Source organism: Macrobrachium nipponense, chromosome 1 (genome assembly GCF_015104395.2).
Source record: "Macrobrachium nipponense isolate FS-2020 chromosome 1, ASM1510439v2, whole genome shotgun sequence".
In the NCBI taxonomy this organism is placed as follows: Eukaryota; Metazoa; Arthropoda; class Malacostraca; order Decapoda; family Palaemonidae; genus Macrobrachium; species Macrobrachium nipponense.
The window spans coordinates 6721829-6737494 of NC_087200.1; the positions used below are offsets into that span (position 1 = coordinate 6721829).

General features: G+C 44.8%; 1 protein-coding gene across 1 annotated transcript in view; it reads right to left on the reverse strand.

The window, feature by feature from the left end:
* Positions 1-15666, reverse strand: part of LOC135219107 (tRNA (guanine(6)-N2)-methyltransferase THUMP3-like) — a 228494-nt gene that overhangs the window by 58502 nt on the left and 154326 nt on the right. The window contains 2 exon segments of the mRNA XM_064255549.1: positions 12682-12741; positions 12744-12811. Coding sequence (XP_064111619.1) covers positions 12682-12741; positions 12744-12811 — 128 coding nt within the window.

Below are 15666 nucleotides of genomic sequence, written 5' to 3' on the forward strand. Positions count from 1 at the left end.
AAGGATCAGTCTTTGCTCCAAGACCCAGCACTGTATCTGCTGATACAAATGGACCTAGAGAGAAGCACTTCTCATAGGTCACTCTCACCCATCCTTCAGATAATGATATGCAAAACACTGAATTGCAAAAAAACCTCCAATTACGTAGTCTCAATGATATTTAAGAGACATATTCTTTTTGGAATGCAAGACGTTGCTACTGCTCTCACCTCATGGGTCTTAACCTTTAGCAGACCGAAGGATTCCTCCGAGAGCATTCTTGTGAGCGTCCGTATTACGCTTCTCACAAAGAAAGCCAAGGCGTTTTTGGACATGAGTCTTTTGGGGTTCTTCACAGCACACCAAAGACCTTGTTGACAAGCTCCATCTGTCTCTTCCTCTCTAAATAAAATTTAAGAGCTCTCACTGGACAGAGAGACCTCTCTGTCTCTCTGCCTACGAGGTTTGATAGACCTTTTACTTCAAAGCTTCTGGGCCAAGGTTTTGACGGGTTTCGTTCTTCGCCAGAAACATTGTCTGGAACGAACAGATGGCAGCATCTCCTTTGAACCCCACTGTGGAATCTAGAGCGTGCAATTCGCTCAGGTTGCCTCTTGGCTGTAGCGAGAGACAAACAGGAATAAGCATTTCCTAGTGACGTCGCGGAAGGAAGCCAGATGTAAAGGCTCGAATTTATCCGAAAAAAATGGAAAAGGAAAATTTCGAAAAAATAAAAAAAAAATGAAAAAAAGGAATTTCAGGACCACGTCAGATTCCAACTAGGTGTTTCTGGAGTTGCTGCTTTTGAAGTTTCAAAGGATCTAATTAGATCGTGTAGATCTTTGTTTGTCTGCAATATCTAGCCCTCGATTTCTAAATACTGAGACAGCATGCTTCTGTATCCCTTTATTGTTGAGACAGATAGGTGAGATTCCCTCTCTCAGAAAGAGGAGGAAATCGGCAATATTCACTATAGAGGTACTGGAGGAGGCAGCTTCTGACTCTTACACCACCTCCTAAAGACTTCCCACTTCGATTGGGTATAGCTTCTTCTCATCGAAGCTCTGCGGGCTCTAGCGATAGAGCCCGCAGCCTTGCGAGAAAAGCCCCTCGCTCTGACAAGTCTTTCGATAGTCGAAAGGCAGTCAGAGCGAGACCTGGGAGGTTGTGATGAAACCTCTCGAAGTGGGGTTGTCTGAGTAGATCTGGTCTGTTTGGAAGAGATCTGGGGAAGTCCACTATCCACTCCAGTACCTCCGTGAACCATTTCCTGGGCTGGCCAAAATGGGGCTATTAGTGTCAACTTCGTGCTCTTTGAAGCTACGAACTTCCTGAGCACTTCCCCCAGGATCTTGAAACGGGGGAAAGGCGTAGGCGTCCACACTCGACCAATCCAGGAGAAACGCGTCTATTGCGAAGGCTCTCGGATCTTCCACTAGAGAGCAAAAGATCTCTACTCTTTTGGAGAGGAACATCGCAAACAGGTCTATGTGAGGTCTCCCCCACAGGGACCAAAGACTTCGACACACTTCTTCGTGTAGAGTCCATTCTGTGGGAAGGACCTGATTCCTCCTGCTCAGTCTGTCCGCTCTCCACATTCTTTATCCCTTGTACAAATCTTGTGAGGAGAGTTATGCCTCTTTCTTCTGTCCAGGCTTAACAGGTGTTTAGTTAACTGAACAGAGGGAGAAAGAGTGCGTGCCTCCCTGCTTGCGTATGTAAGCCAGAGCCGTGGTGTTGTCTGAGTTTATCTGTATCACCCCGCCTCTGACTATCTCTTCGAAGAACTTTAAGGCTAGGTGTATGGCTACTAGTTCCTTGCAATTGATGTGCCAGGACACCTGTTCCTTTGTCCAAGTGCCTGACACCTCCCTTGCTCCTAGCGTCGCTCCCCATCCCGACTCTGAAGCGTCGGAATATAACACTTGGTCTGGGTTCTGCAGGGCAAGCGATACGCCTTCGTTCTTTTGAAGAGGAAGGATCCACCACTTCAATTGATCTTTTATCTCTTGTGGAAGCGGGAAGATGTCCGAGAGTTGTCCCGTCTTTCCCACTCCACACCCCTTTCAGGAAAAACTGAAGAGGGCGAAGGTGAAGCCTCCCCAGAGAGAAGAACTTTTCTAGTGAGGACAGGGTCCCTAAAAGGCTCAGATAATCCCTCGCTGAACTGTTCTTTCTCTCTAAGAAGCTCGAGATTTTCGACAAACCTCGAGTGATTCTTTCTCGCGAAGGAAATACTCGAAAACCCCGAGAATCCATCTGAATCCCCAGATAGACCAAGCTCTGGCTGGGGATCAGCTGCGACTTCTCGAGGTTCACGAGTAATCCCAGCGATTCTATCATGTTTCTTGTTACTGATAAGTCCTCCAAGCACTGAATCTCCGACTTGGCCCTGATCAGCCAGTTCGGTTCATAAGGTAGAGGGAGATGTTTTAATTTCCCTCTAGGTGAAGCCATCTTGCCACATTCATCCATCAGGTTGGTGAATACCTGCGGAGCTGTAGACAGACCGAAGCACAGAGCCCTGAATTGAAAATCTTGTCTCCTATTACAAACCGAAGATATTTCTTTGACAAATGGTGAATGGGAACGTGGAAATACGCATCTTGCAAGTCCAGAGAGACCATCCAATCTCCTGGACGAAGAGCCGACATTACTGAAGCGGCCGTTTCCATGCGGAACTTCTTTTTCTGAACAAAGCGATTCAGAGCGCTTACGTCCAGTACTGGTCTCCACCCCCCCCGACGCGCCTTTGGTACTAGAAAAAGGCGATTGTAAAATCCCGGGGAGTGTGGATCCTGCACAAGTTCGATGGCCTCCATTTTCCCACATTTGTTCCACCATTTGAAGGAGAGTCTTTCTCATTACAGGGTCTCTGTACCTCGCTGACAGTTCCCGAGGCGTAGATGTTAGGGGAGGGCTGTCCTCGAAGGGGATTACGTATCCTTTCTTTAGGACCGACACTGACCAAGGGTCGGCTCCCCTTTTTGCCCATACTCCTGCAAAGTTCAGGAGTCTGGCGCCCACTGGTGCTTGAAGGAGCAACAAGTCATTTGGTTTTCTTGAAAGGTCTAAAGGAAGACCTTCCTCTCTTTGTCAGAGCTCTTCTTTCTGGCAGGGGGACAAGCCGCTGCAACTCTACGGGAAAGGGCTGCTGAGGAGGACGAGAGTCTTCTTAATCGTCGACACTACTGGCGTCCTTTCTTGACGTTTGTACTAGTAGGTTCCCTGTGTCGCCTTCTCAGCGAGCGAGATATATCCTTCACTAACTGAGAAGGAAACAGATGATCCGACAGAGGGCGAACAATAAAGCAGTCCTCTGGCTCGGAGAAACCCCTTTTGATAATAGGGATCCATATACTGATCTCTTCTTCAGAAGACCAGCACCAAAAAGGGAAGCCACTTCTCCCGAACCGTCCTGAACTGCCTTGTCCATGCAAGACAGGACGCTATGGAGAATCTCTGGGTTTTTTAAGAAACTCCGGATCTTTAGATTTGTTGGCCAGACTCCGAGTGACCAATCCAGAAAGTTGAACACCTCTAAAGTGACAAAAAGTCCCTTTAGAAAGTGGTTCAACTCCGAAGTGCTCCACGTTGATCTGACCAATCCTAAGGAGTAAGTCTAGAGGCCTCCACTAAATTTGGAAAAAAGTCGCATCCTGCCGAGGCAGGAAGAGAAAGACCCATAGTCTCTCCTGTCCCATACCAAATACCTCTCTTTCCATGGAGTTTGGAAGGAGGCAAGAATCTAAAGAATGGAGTGCCTTCTTCATCGAAATTGCAGGCTTCATTTTCAGAAAGGCCGAAGATTTTGCCGTAGCCGAGCTCGAAAAGAGAGAACGAGGAGAAGGAGGAGCCGCCGGACTAAGAGAGTCTCCAAACTCTTGTAGCAACAATGAGGCTAAGACCTTATAATTCGAGAGTCCTTCATTTGCAGGAGGTTCGTTCATCAGACAAATCGTCTAAACCTCGATCAGACGAAGGAGAAAGCTCTCGTTTGGAGGGAGAGTCCTTCCAAGACCTCCTACGATCTGAAGGAGAGGAGCTTCTATTTGGAGAAGAGTCATAAATTCCAGGAAAGAGTCTCCGACTCCTGCCTCCTGCTCTGACTCTTGCCTCCTGGACTCCTGCGTCCTGCTCCTGAACTCCTGCCGGACTCCTGACTCCGACTCCTGCCTCTTGACTCCTGACTCCTGCCTCCTGACTCCTGACTCCTGCCCTCTTGCCTCTTGCCTCCTGGCTCTTGCCTCCTGGCTCCTACCTCCTGCCTGGATGACTCCACACTCCCTGGCTCTTGGGCTCTTGCGCCTCCTGGTTTGACTCCTCACTCCCTGCTCTTGGGCTCCTGCCTCCTGGGTGACTCCCTGACTCCTGGGCCGGTGCCAGTACGTCTGATCGGATTCATCCACGTTCGTACAGGAAGCCTCACCTCGAGTAGGAGCATCGATCCTGGCGGCAGATACCTCCATACGTCTGGAGGATCTTTTGATCGGAAGGGAAGAGTCTTTCCTTCTAGGAGGCTCCTTTGAAAGAACTCCTACAAAAGACGAAATCTGTTCTTGCATAGCCATCATGAACCTCTTCGTAACCTCCTCTTTATCCTCTTCGGGAGGAGGGGAAGGAGGAGGGGAGGAGTCCATAGCCTCCACCTCCTGACTCCTTCTCACTCTGGTTGAAAGAATGGCTCTTCTTGCCTTCTTAACTCCCAAGGAGACTCCTCAGGGAAGTTTTTCTGGGCTCGAATCAATCGTCGGAGCCTTCCAACTCCTCTTGAGTGGTCGAGATCGATCTGAATCCCTCCAATCACGTCTCGGAGATGAAGATCCCGACGACGAAAAACACTCACGCAGGGACGGCTTTTGCAATAGCGATCCTTGGCAGTCTGGGGTGTCACAGAAACCGCCGAAGGGACACCTGATCGGTGGTGGGGATTCTCCACAACCTCCTTTCGGTTTTCGACATTCCTTCTCCTCTGGGCATGTGAGCTTGGAAGAGGTCTAGACCTAGGAGCGTTGCGGAGCCGACCAGATGCCCCCTCCACTACACTGGGGACACTCATATCACTGTCCACTGAAAAATCACTAGCCTTACCTTGTATGGCAGCCATTTTGTTTTCCATCAACTTGAAGGCTGCTTTTAGATCCGCAAGTTCTTTCGCTGAATCTACAGGTTCTGCAATAGGAGAAGGGGCTGCAATGGAAGGAGAAGTAGCAATACTTACCCTTGGGGAAGATCCCAAGCTAGGAATTAGTTCAGATCTCGAACTACTTAAACTTCTATAAGAAGCTTTCCTCACTCTTTCTCTCTCTAACTTTTTCAAATAATTAGTTAGATTCTTCCATTCGTTCTCACTCAAATTCTCACATTCCTTGCAAGTATTAGTAAAAGAACATTCATACTCCCTGGCAACCCTTGCATACAGTGTGAGGGTCTACCGAAGCTTTCGGCAACCTCACCTTACAGCCTACATTCACACAACGTCTCACAACCATTCCAGAGTCAGACATTTTTAAAGAAAAATCCAAAATCAAGTCCACAAAACAGTCCACAAAAGCGTATGCCAATCCAACAATCCAGATACGTCACCAAAAGTCGGTCAAGAAGATCAATTGCCGGTGAAAAAAGAAAAACCAATCGAGAGGAACCAACAACAATGTTTGATGGCCGGGCGACAGAAGAATTCTGAATAGAAAACGGGAATGGTTCCTAGTCCTGCCACCCAGGGCAGGGCGGTAGATCACCTGACCTACCGGTAGCGTGTGCCGCGAAATTTGAAATTCTGTCGGAGACGACGGAGTCTATAGCTAAGTATATATCTGGCAGGGAAGTTGAATGTATAAAACTCAGATATACGTATCAAGTTAAGTGACCGGAGGGGGAAGGAGCTGATTTGTTGCTGTCATCAACTGCTTATGAAATTTCCAACCTCTCTCTCTCTCTCTCTCTCTCTCTCTCTCTCTCTCTCTCTCTCTCTCTATTACTGAGATGAGAGAATTTCTATGGTACATGTGTATGTTTATTAATATTTTTGCATAATAATAATAATAGTAATATAACTATATTCAAAATTCATATGTGATAGTATTTTAAAGAAGTACAATAATCCATCCACTTCACTCTTTTAAATAAGGACAACCCTCTCTCTCTCTCTCTCTCTCCACTGCTTCTCATCTCTCTCTCTCGTCTCTCTCTCTCGCCTCCTCAAAATCTCTCCTCTCTTCTCTCTCTCCACACGAGATACTAGCATGCGCTAGTGGTAACTCTCGCCCTCTGTTTGGGCTGGAAGTGTATGTATAAGTACATCTTTAAGGACATTACTACATTTTATGGTAAAATAATAATATACAGTACTAGTAGGGTTGCCACCTTGAGCTCAGAAAAATACAGAACATATACCGAGAGTTGTATAAGGAGGAAAAGTTATGACGAATGGAGCAAGTCTTTTCAGCTGGGTTTCGGGTCGTGCTGTGAGCACCCAAGAAAATTTTTGAAATGTGTCCTATTTCTGGAGCATTCTAAGCCTTTGCGAAGCTAACATGAGGGTGAGGAAGACATGTTTCATATTTTATGAGGACTAGAAGCTTGCTTCCGAGGTTGTCAATAATCACTGAAGTGACAACTGACAAGTCTATAGAAATTCAAAACAAAACGACATTCTGTGGCACAATGAAAAAATATTATATATTACATACCTTCAAGTTTATTTTATTCTTTCAGTAATATACAAAAGAAAATACAGGATTCATTCCCACTGCTGAACTACAATACAAATAGCCAATTAAAAGTAACATCATAAAAATTTTCAGTGAATCAAGGAAATACACCAAGCATGTTGGTCATTCCCAGGATTCCTACTTTTTCCATGAATATTTTGTGTTGCTCCTTGCTGCCGCAAGAAGCTTTCTATCCTGCTCAATGGTTGTGAGAAAGTCAGCACAACTCTGTTCGAAATTAAGGGTTACAAGGAGTTCGGATTTAATGAGCTCAATGGAGCACCTATTCCTAGCGTCAGTCCACTTGTTTTGCATAATTGAGAATATCCTTTCAACATAACCCGTTGAAGTTGGCACACTCAGTATGTAAGAGGACACACAGCATGTTAGGGAGGGGAGTCTGGTCAGAGGTTTGGAAGACAGCCATCCACCTGGCAGCTGTGTCTTTGGACTTCCATTCTTCTCCCTCCTTTAGCCTTTCCACAATTACATTAATGACTGTTAATGTTGACACTGAGTCTGCTGATCAATTCGAGTTTCTCAACTAGTTTCTCCATGTCAGAAAAGTGTATCTCAGTTTTGAGTAAGAGAAGATGGAGGAAGGACAGCCAATTTTCCTCTGAAAAGTCAAACTACTTATCTACATATGTGATGGCAATACTAAGGAATGCTTGAAAATCTGCGTTTGCAGTGTTTGCTTCTGATGAAGAAAACTGCTGCAGCTTTACTTTTGTCAGGTAGCCATAGAAACTATCCTTTCTTCTTTGCATAAGCTTGTTCCTGAAAGCCTTCATAATGGGGCAGAGGTCAATGACAGTTGTTTCGTTTTTTTCAAGTTTCTTGACGACATCTTCAAAGATGGACAATAAGTTGCTACAGAAAAGAAGGTATACTTGAATGACGTCTGCTTCTTGTTCATTCACCTCATCTGCATCCAAAGGATGCAGATGTTCTGACAGCCAAATACAGAACAAATGGCGTTCTGTATTGGTTCAATACAGAACGCAGCATCTCACTCTTAAATACAGAACAAATCTGTATTTTACAGAACGGGTGGCAACCCTAAGTACTAGTTTACAAATAATATTACGTTTAATGAGATTAAACAGTACCAATAACATTCTCTCTCTCTCTCTCTCTCTCTCTCTCTCTCTCTCTGCTATTGGCTGTTTATATATTTCTAATGGTAAAATGTTTAAAATTACTTTAAAATGATATTAATAATACCAATTCAATGGTATATTTGATGTAGGATAATACTTTAAGTAGACATTTGGTATTTGTGATTTCACATTCCATTGTTCCCTTGTAAAAAGAAAATGGATGTCTCAAATAGTAACAGTATGAAAGAAAACGTGCATGACTGAATACTTATGGGGGGACTGAATTATTTTCACATATGTAACTAAGTCATTCAGTACGTACATAGTATGTATTTATGTATAAACATAAAATTTAAGATTTACTTTAAAATAGTATTAATAATATTTCAAAAATTAATATGAACCATAATAGGATATTTTATGTATTTTTGATGAAGGATGGTCTTTAAGGGATACTTTGGTGTTTGCATGTTCAAGATAGTTTATGAGCATTTTTAGAGGGGGGTTCCAAACATTAGCGGATTCTAACTATTCGCGGGGGGGTCTGGTACGCATCCCCCGCGAATACGGGGGGACCACTGTACTTCATTCTCCACTGAAATAAACAAAGGTGAGGGCACCCATGAGGGACCAGCTTCTCCAATGATGACAGGTGACTGATTACAACTTGCCATTGCCATGCTGGTTGTTCCTGTCTTGGCACCACCTTCCTGAACTTGCTGTTACGAGAGTCGGAGGGAAAGACTCTCACTGATAATGTATCTATCAGCATCCCCAGGTATTTTATCCTCTGCTTGGGAACAAGATCTGACTTCTCAAAATTTATCATAACCCTGAGGGTGTGGCAAAATTTGAGGAGTCAATCCCTGTCCTGGAGTAACTGCGAGTGAGAGCTCGCCAGGACTAGCCAATCATTGAGATACCTAAACAGACATTGTGAATGGGCCCAAGCTGAAACAATGGTGAACATTTCCGTGAACACCTGTGGAGTGGTTAAGAGCCTGAAACAGAGGCCCTAACTTGTACACCATCTCCCTGAGGATAAAGCAAAGGTACATGCAGGAGGATTGATGGATTGGTATTTGGAAATATGCATCCTTCAGATCCACTGTAAGCATGAAGTTGTTCTCCCTGATGGAGGCGGGCACAGAGCGCACAGAGAGCACCGTCTCCATCCTGAACCGAGTCTGGCAAATTAATCAATTCAAGGAGAGAGGTCTATGACCAGTCTCCATCCCCCCAAAGCTTTCTCCACGAGAAAGTGGTGGCTGTAAAAGCCTGGAGACTGGTCCAACACAATTTTGACAGCACCCTTCTTCTTCTCTGAGTGCAATGTTCTTCAGTGAACCAGGAACATAAATCAGGAGACAAAATGGACTGTTAGTGAGGGGTGGTCGCAACTCAAAGAGAGGTAGATATCCCTCCTGAACCAAGGTCTCGGCTCCATGTCACCCAATGGGTACAAGCACCCGCCACCAGTGGCAGCAGTGGGGGAAATGCTGCCTCTAACATTTCCCCTTCTTTTCCCTTCCCTTTCCTCCTTCACCTGATGGGAAAAGTGGCTGAAAGGGACATGACCGAGCAGAGGAAGAAGAAGGATGGGTTTTTCCACAGGTACCCTTAAAAGACGGGTTTCTTAGGGGATAAGGAAGCGCTAGCCTGACCTGAAGGTCGGGCTGCAGTGGTATGCGAAGACTGCCTATTGAACAAGACGGCCATTATCCTTGACTCAGCACTTGTCCACCGCAGCACCCACCAACGCTCTAGGGAAGAGAGAGGAGGAACCCAGCAACAGTCAGTTCCTCAAGGTCATTGTTGACTTGATCCTAAAGACCTTGTTAATCAACTAGGACAGTATCCCTCCTCTTAAGAACTAGGTTGGCCTACAGGTTTGCCATCTGGTGGGCCAGGTAGGTGATAGCCCTTCCTCCAGACTGGAACAGTCTCCCAAAAGCGGAGTCCTCCCCAGGAACGACATCCCTTCAGGAGGCAGGCTTCCTGGATACTGTGAACAACCACAGATTATATCAGGAGACTACCTGGTATGCTGCAATGGTGGAAGCCTCCAGATTTGTTGCCTCTTGCTGCAAGAGGGTGATGACCTCTGTCTGATTGGTTCGATCACAGTGACTTCTGCTCGGAGACAAGATCATCCACTTGACTGACAACTCCATCAGCAAGTGCAGACCAAGACAATCCCATTGAAACTTTGGGTTCCTTCTTAGGACCTCAAAAGGATTTGAGTCAGGAAGGATGAGCTACAGAAAAGGCCATGGCCCCTTCCCCTAGATCACTGTAATGATGAATCAGTGCTATGATCTCAGAAAACGTCCTCTGTATCTCGGGGATGTACGCATCACCAGGTAAAGGACCCTCACATCCTTCTAGGGTGCAGTCCTCCTGATCTACTCTCCCTACTGGAGGGAGAAACTTGCCGGACCCCCGTGGTCTCTCCTGCACCATTGTAGCATACATCCTCATCGATCCAAGAACCAAACAAGGAACGTATGCGTGAGAGGCAGGACTTCGACGAGACTCCTCATCAAAGTCCCCTCCCGTCCACCTCATGCCTCCAGGTAGAGCCCCAGGAAGTTGAAAGAACATGTGAGGGAGATTGGGCACTCTCATCTGCCCTGTCTGCCGGGTGGGCAGGAGGGAAGCCATATGCTATCACCAACCCACGGTAATAATTGCAATACAAGTCTAGGAGAATGCTTTCGCCTTGGCAAAGCGTTATCCCATGAAGGGTGAAGAGGTTCTCGGGAGCTACACCAGGTACTTGGTTTGATGGGATCAAGCCAAGCACTTGACTTGGCCGGGCCACCCCTATTGCTCGAACGCATTGCTGGGGGTCTGGGGGGAGTCGAGTGAGCGACTGGCTGCCGAGAACATATACCCTCCTCACAATGTGCCCCAACGAGAACATACACCCTCCTCACGATGTGCCCCAGAACTTCTTCAAGATCGAAGCCTCTGACAAAGGAGTCTGAGTGGGAGACCTCCTCTTTGCATCTCCAGGTGTTCAGCTAGACACTGAGACACCGGACTGGGCACCTGGCCAAGTACAGGGAGAGTCTAGGCACCTGTGTGTCTAGACTCTTTCTCTCGCCCTGTGCCCTCATTGGTACGAAGAGAGGACCCTCCATCACCAATTCAGTATATTCGAGTCTCCTCAGAGGCTTGAACATTCAGGGTGTCTCGGTTAGACTGAGCCCATGACACAGAACCAGTCTTAGGAGCAAGCTCCTTTGAACTGGTGGAAGGAGTGTGTACCGAAGTAGTACTCACATCCTTGGCTCCTGAAATGCTAGTCCTAGGTGAGCCCTACAAACCGGTTTCTCCACCCAAAGGTGGGGAAGAGCCAATGAGATAACCCTCTGCCTTCACTGTGAAGGAAGGCAGAACCTTAGAAGTCTCAAGGCAAGACCTCTTAGGGGACGGAGAAGCAACCTTCTTCTTCCTCGACTGAAAGAACTTGGGAGAAGGAGGAAGCAGACGACGACAAAGAGGAAGACAATGACGATGACACTTTACGGGACCTCTTCTTAGACTTCTTATTTGTTACCTTCTTCAGGATGACGGTCAGGTCCTCTATCCAGGCAGGAGCAGAAGACGAAAGGTACCACAGGACCGGATACAGCAGGAACAGCAGGAGCTCCCCAGGCAACAACAGGAACAGGGCATGTCTCCCCTACCACAGGGTTAGCAGCAGCAGTGGAGACACCACCTGCAGCAGCAGGCACTGTGACTGTAGGTGGAGACATCAGAAAGCCAGGAGGCAGAGGTACCACCACTCCAGGTGCCGGCAAACAGACGGCAACACCCATCACCACCGAGGGCATGGTAGCTGTTGGGTGGTGACAAAATACCTAAGTCAAGACCTTGGCAAAGGCTGAGGTGATGACTGTGACGGTTGTCGGTGTCTCCACTACATGAGTCACCACAGGCTTGGCGAGATGAGCCAAGAGAACTTGCAGGGAAGGTTCCCCCACAAGCCCTAACGAGTGCTAAGCTGTTGACAGGTCCAACGGTTGCTCCTCCACCTTACCTAAAGAAGGGAAAGTCAGGTTAGATGACAAAGCCCCTTGTCGCTTTGGGGGAGAAACCATTCCCTCGCCACAACCAGATCCAAACTGAGATCACTCTGATGGACTCCCGCCTCTCCCCCCATCCTCTTTGCTCAACAAATTGGAAGAAGCAGTGGCCTCTCCCGAAGGAGAGGGAGCACGAAGAGGAAGCTCGTCGGGAGAGAAACAAGGACCAAGGGAGTCACCGAAATTTCCTCCTGTCAAACTCGTCCACAGTACAGGAAGCAAAGTGCAACACTCAGCACATGACAAAAAAGGGGAGCAGTCACGCCTTTGTATGAGCAAAGGGTGTGAGGCCAAATGACAGGGGAGCGAACTTGTTATGCCCCTGACAGCTGACCCCAAGTCACACATTGGAGAACGATGGCCTACACAAGGCTATCACAATATATATGCAAAAATGCAAAAAAGATCCCACCAGGAGAGAGAGCTTAACGACAGTCAAGCAAAGAGCTCCGAAAACAAGTTTGCATCGCACGATGGCCAAAAGCCACTGGAATGTTTACACCCAGGCAGGCAGGTATTTCCGCCTACCAGACGGCAGTTAATGCCTAACCACCTTGTTCAAGAGTTTAATGACCGTTTTCCAGTTTCACCAAAAGTAATTCATAATGTAAAGGACCGATGGTTTGTATATCATGTAGGAACAAGTGGCTAATTTCAAACATGTTAGATATTTTTACTACTTATATCCTGAAGTTCTGAAATACATTACAGTTATACTGTGGTCAGAGCCAGTGGGAACCTCAAGTATACCTAAAATACTACCAGACAAAAAAATGAAATCCTCTTACATACCAGTATCAATGTACAGCAGGATCTCCAGATCAAATTTGGAAAGATCTACAGGCCAACCAACATTTCATTAACTCCAGCTCCAAACTGGCGAGCAGCCTCTGGTGACCCAAAATTATGGCTGGAACCAGTTCTGCAAATAAAAATAACACTCAAACCAGCTAGTAATGATGGTATTTAACAACAAAATTATGACCTTAACAAAATGTTGTTCATATGCAGAACAATACGATAAATCTTCTGGCTAATTATATATCATTTTAGTCAGTGTTATTTTATTTTTATTTTCTGTATTGGTGAAATGTGGGTATTGTTCAATGTATGGGAAACATATTTTTTATTTTAGAAAATGTCTTAATGTATTGAAGTTGTGTTGCGACGTCATAAGACTAGATGGCAGCAGCGTGGGGGTGGAAATGTAAAAAAAACAGAGCGGGCAGAACAGGAGAGACTGATTTAGTGCTTTGTTTGATAGGAAAGAGCTCTGTCTTTTAAGAATTTGAAGGTTGTAAGTCTTGTTGTTGAAGGTTGTAAGTCTTGTTGTGGTGTTGCTCAAAGTTGTATGCTGGATTATACTTGGACCGAGGAAAATGAACAGGTGGGTTTATTGTATGATTGTTGCATATAGGAAAGATAAGGCTGGGAAAATATTTAAAACTGGTAGTGAATCGTGGTTGCTTAAAGACAGACGGATCCGATAGTGAACAATGGGAGACATGATGGAGAAGGGATTGTTCAAAATTTAGCGTGATACAGGACAAGTATACAGGATGGAGAGGACAAGTAAAAGATTGGCTTGTAGTGTGTGGAGAAGAAGTGAAATATCTGGGGACAGAGATAAGAATAAGCTTGAAAGGGAAAGCTATAGAAGTAACAGAAGGGTAAAGAGGGTTCAAAGATAATCCTATCCAAACTAAATGAAGTTTACCTAAAAGATACAGTAAAATAAACTACTTTAAAATAGGAAGAGAACCAAGTGAAAAGATGAGCTTTTTTTTTTTAATTAGGTAAGAAATGGCAGATTTTTTTTTTAATTAGGTAAGAAATGGCAGAATCAGAGTGTAACAGAGCGATGGGGAAAAGAATACTTGAAGGAGAAGCTAAGGGTTTTCATGTATTGGAACAAGCAAATCTCACAGAAAACCAAAAACAAATGGCATTAGCAACTTGTGATCAAAGAAAGTTCGAATATAAAACAGTGTCCCAGATAATGAAAGGAATATTTGAGGGATTAAGTAATAAAGAGGAAGGGAAATGGGGTCAGAAGACAGTACGAATTCTGGGAGAGAGGGGGAAAACTAGAGATATCAGGTAAAATGGAACAGAGGTAAGGGTGGAAGAAATCCTATAAACAAAAAGTGAAAGTCACATTATGTGCAATATGCAAATCAGAATGGCATTGGGCTAGGGATTGTCCTCAGAATTTTCAAAACAAGAAGAAAACAGAAACAAAACAAGAAGAAGAAAAAGTTTATATGTCTAAGAGAAGTTAGTAAAATACAGGAAGAGTCTTGGGAAGAGGTTGATGCAATTTTAGACAAGGTGTAAATCCGACAGTTTATGGGGAATTGTGACTAGCACACATTGTTGTGGATTTGAGTCAGGAAGAGTTGAGGAGAATGAAGGATACTAGGACAGAGTCTATTAAATTATTTAATTAATTTTGGTGACTCATCATATAAGTCAAAAGGAGTAATGGAAATGCCAGTGATATTGAGAAACAATAAGTTTTATTTGAAGGCAGAAATTTTGAAGGGTGATGTACCGTGGTTAATAGGTAAGAAAACCATGAGTAAAATGGGTAGGACCATAATTTGAAAGAAAATTGTGTTATAATAGACGTATTAGGGGAAATGAAAGTAAAAAGAAGACAAACAAGGTCACTTAAGAATACCAATTTTGAGGAGGAGGGTAGAAGAATTATCACTGGAGGGTTGGAAGGGAAAGAGTCTGAGGGAAATTAAAGGTACAATGATGAAGTTACATCTACAGTTTGGTCACGGAAATGGAGATAAAATACGGAAGATAACAGAAGAAGCACAGTGAGTGATGGTTTGCGAGAGAAAGAAAAGGAAGAAATTAAAAAGTTACTAACAGACTTGATTGCAAGTTGTCAGGTACAGGTCCCCCCCTCTCTATGCGAATTCTATATATGCAAATTCACTATTATGCAAATTACATTTTAATACCTTCGTTCTATTTATGTGAGGAAAAATTCGCGATTATGCGAGTCCGACTACGAGATGCGCATCACGATACTATTTCATTTCTGCATGAACAGCTGAGTTACGCACATAGCGCCAAATACAGTATTATTTGCGGATCTCGGATGCTCAGTCTGTAGGGTAACGCAATCCCAATCGTGTGTTTGCTAGTTCTCGCTGTTTCATGTTCATACTGCTAGTTATTTTTCTGCATAATAGGACCCAAACAACCAGCATCATCTTCAAAAGAAAGAGTTGCAAAGCGTCAAGAAAAACTCTGACCCTTGAAACATTACTGGAAATATTACAGCGGGCAGACGCAGGTGATGGTAATAGCACTCCTAGATGTGTGTTTGGAGTTAGTGAATCCATGATTAGGAATATTAAGACTAATGCAAAAGATTCATGCTTCAGTGATACAGTCTACTCCGTTATCAACAAAAATAACAAGAGTCAGAAACCCAGTGGTTGAAAAATTGGAAAAAATGCTCTCTCTCTCTCTCTCTATATTGAATGTGAGACAAAAGTAAAGCATTCAAAGCTTAGTAATAGTGTTTCACGAGGAAAGGCATTACATTTTTATCAGCATGTGGTTGAAAATGAAAATATAAAAGATCTAGAGCCTTTTGTTGCAAGTCAGGGATGGTTAGATAAATTTATTCGTAAACAGAATTTGCATAATATAGTTTCGTGTGGTGAAAGTGGAAGTGCTGACCATGACGCTTCTGCCAAATTTCCAGAAGAACTTAAAGCTATCGTTCGTGAAATGGGATATAGCCCAGTG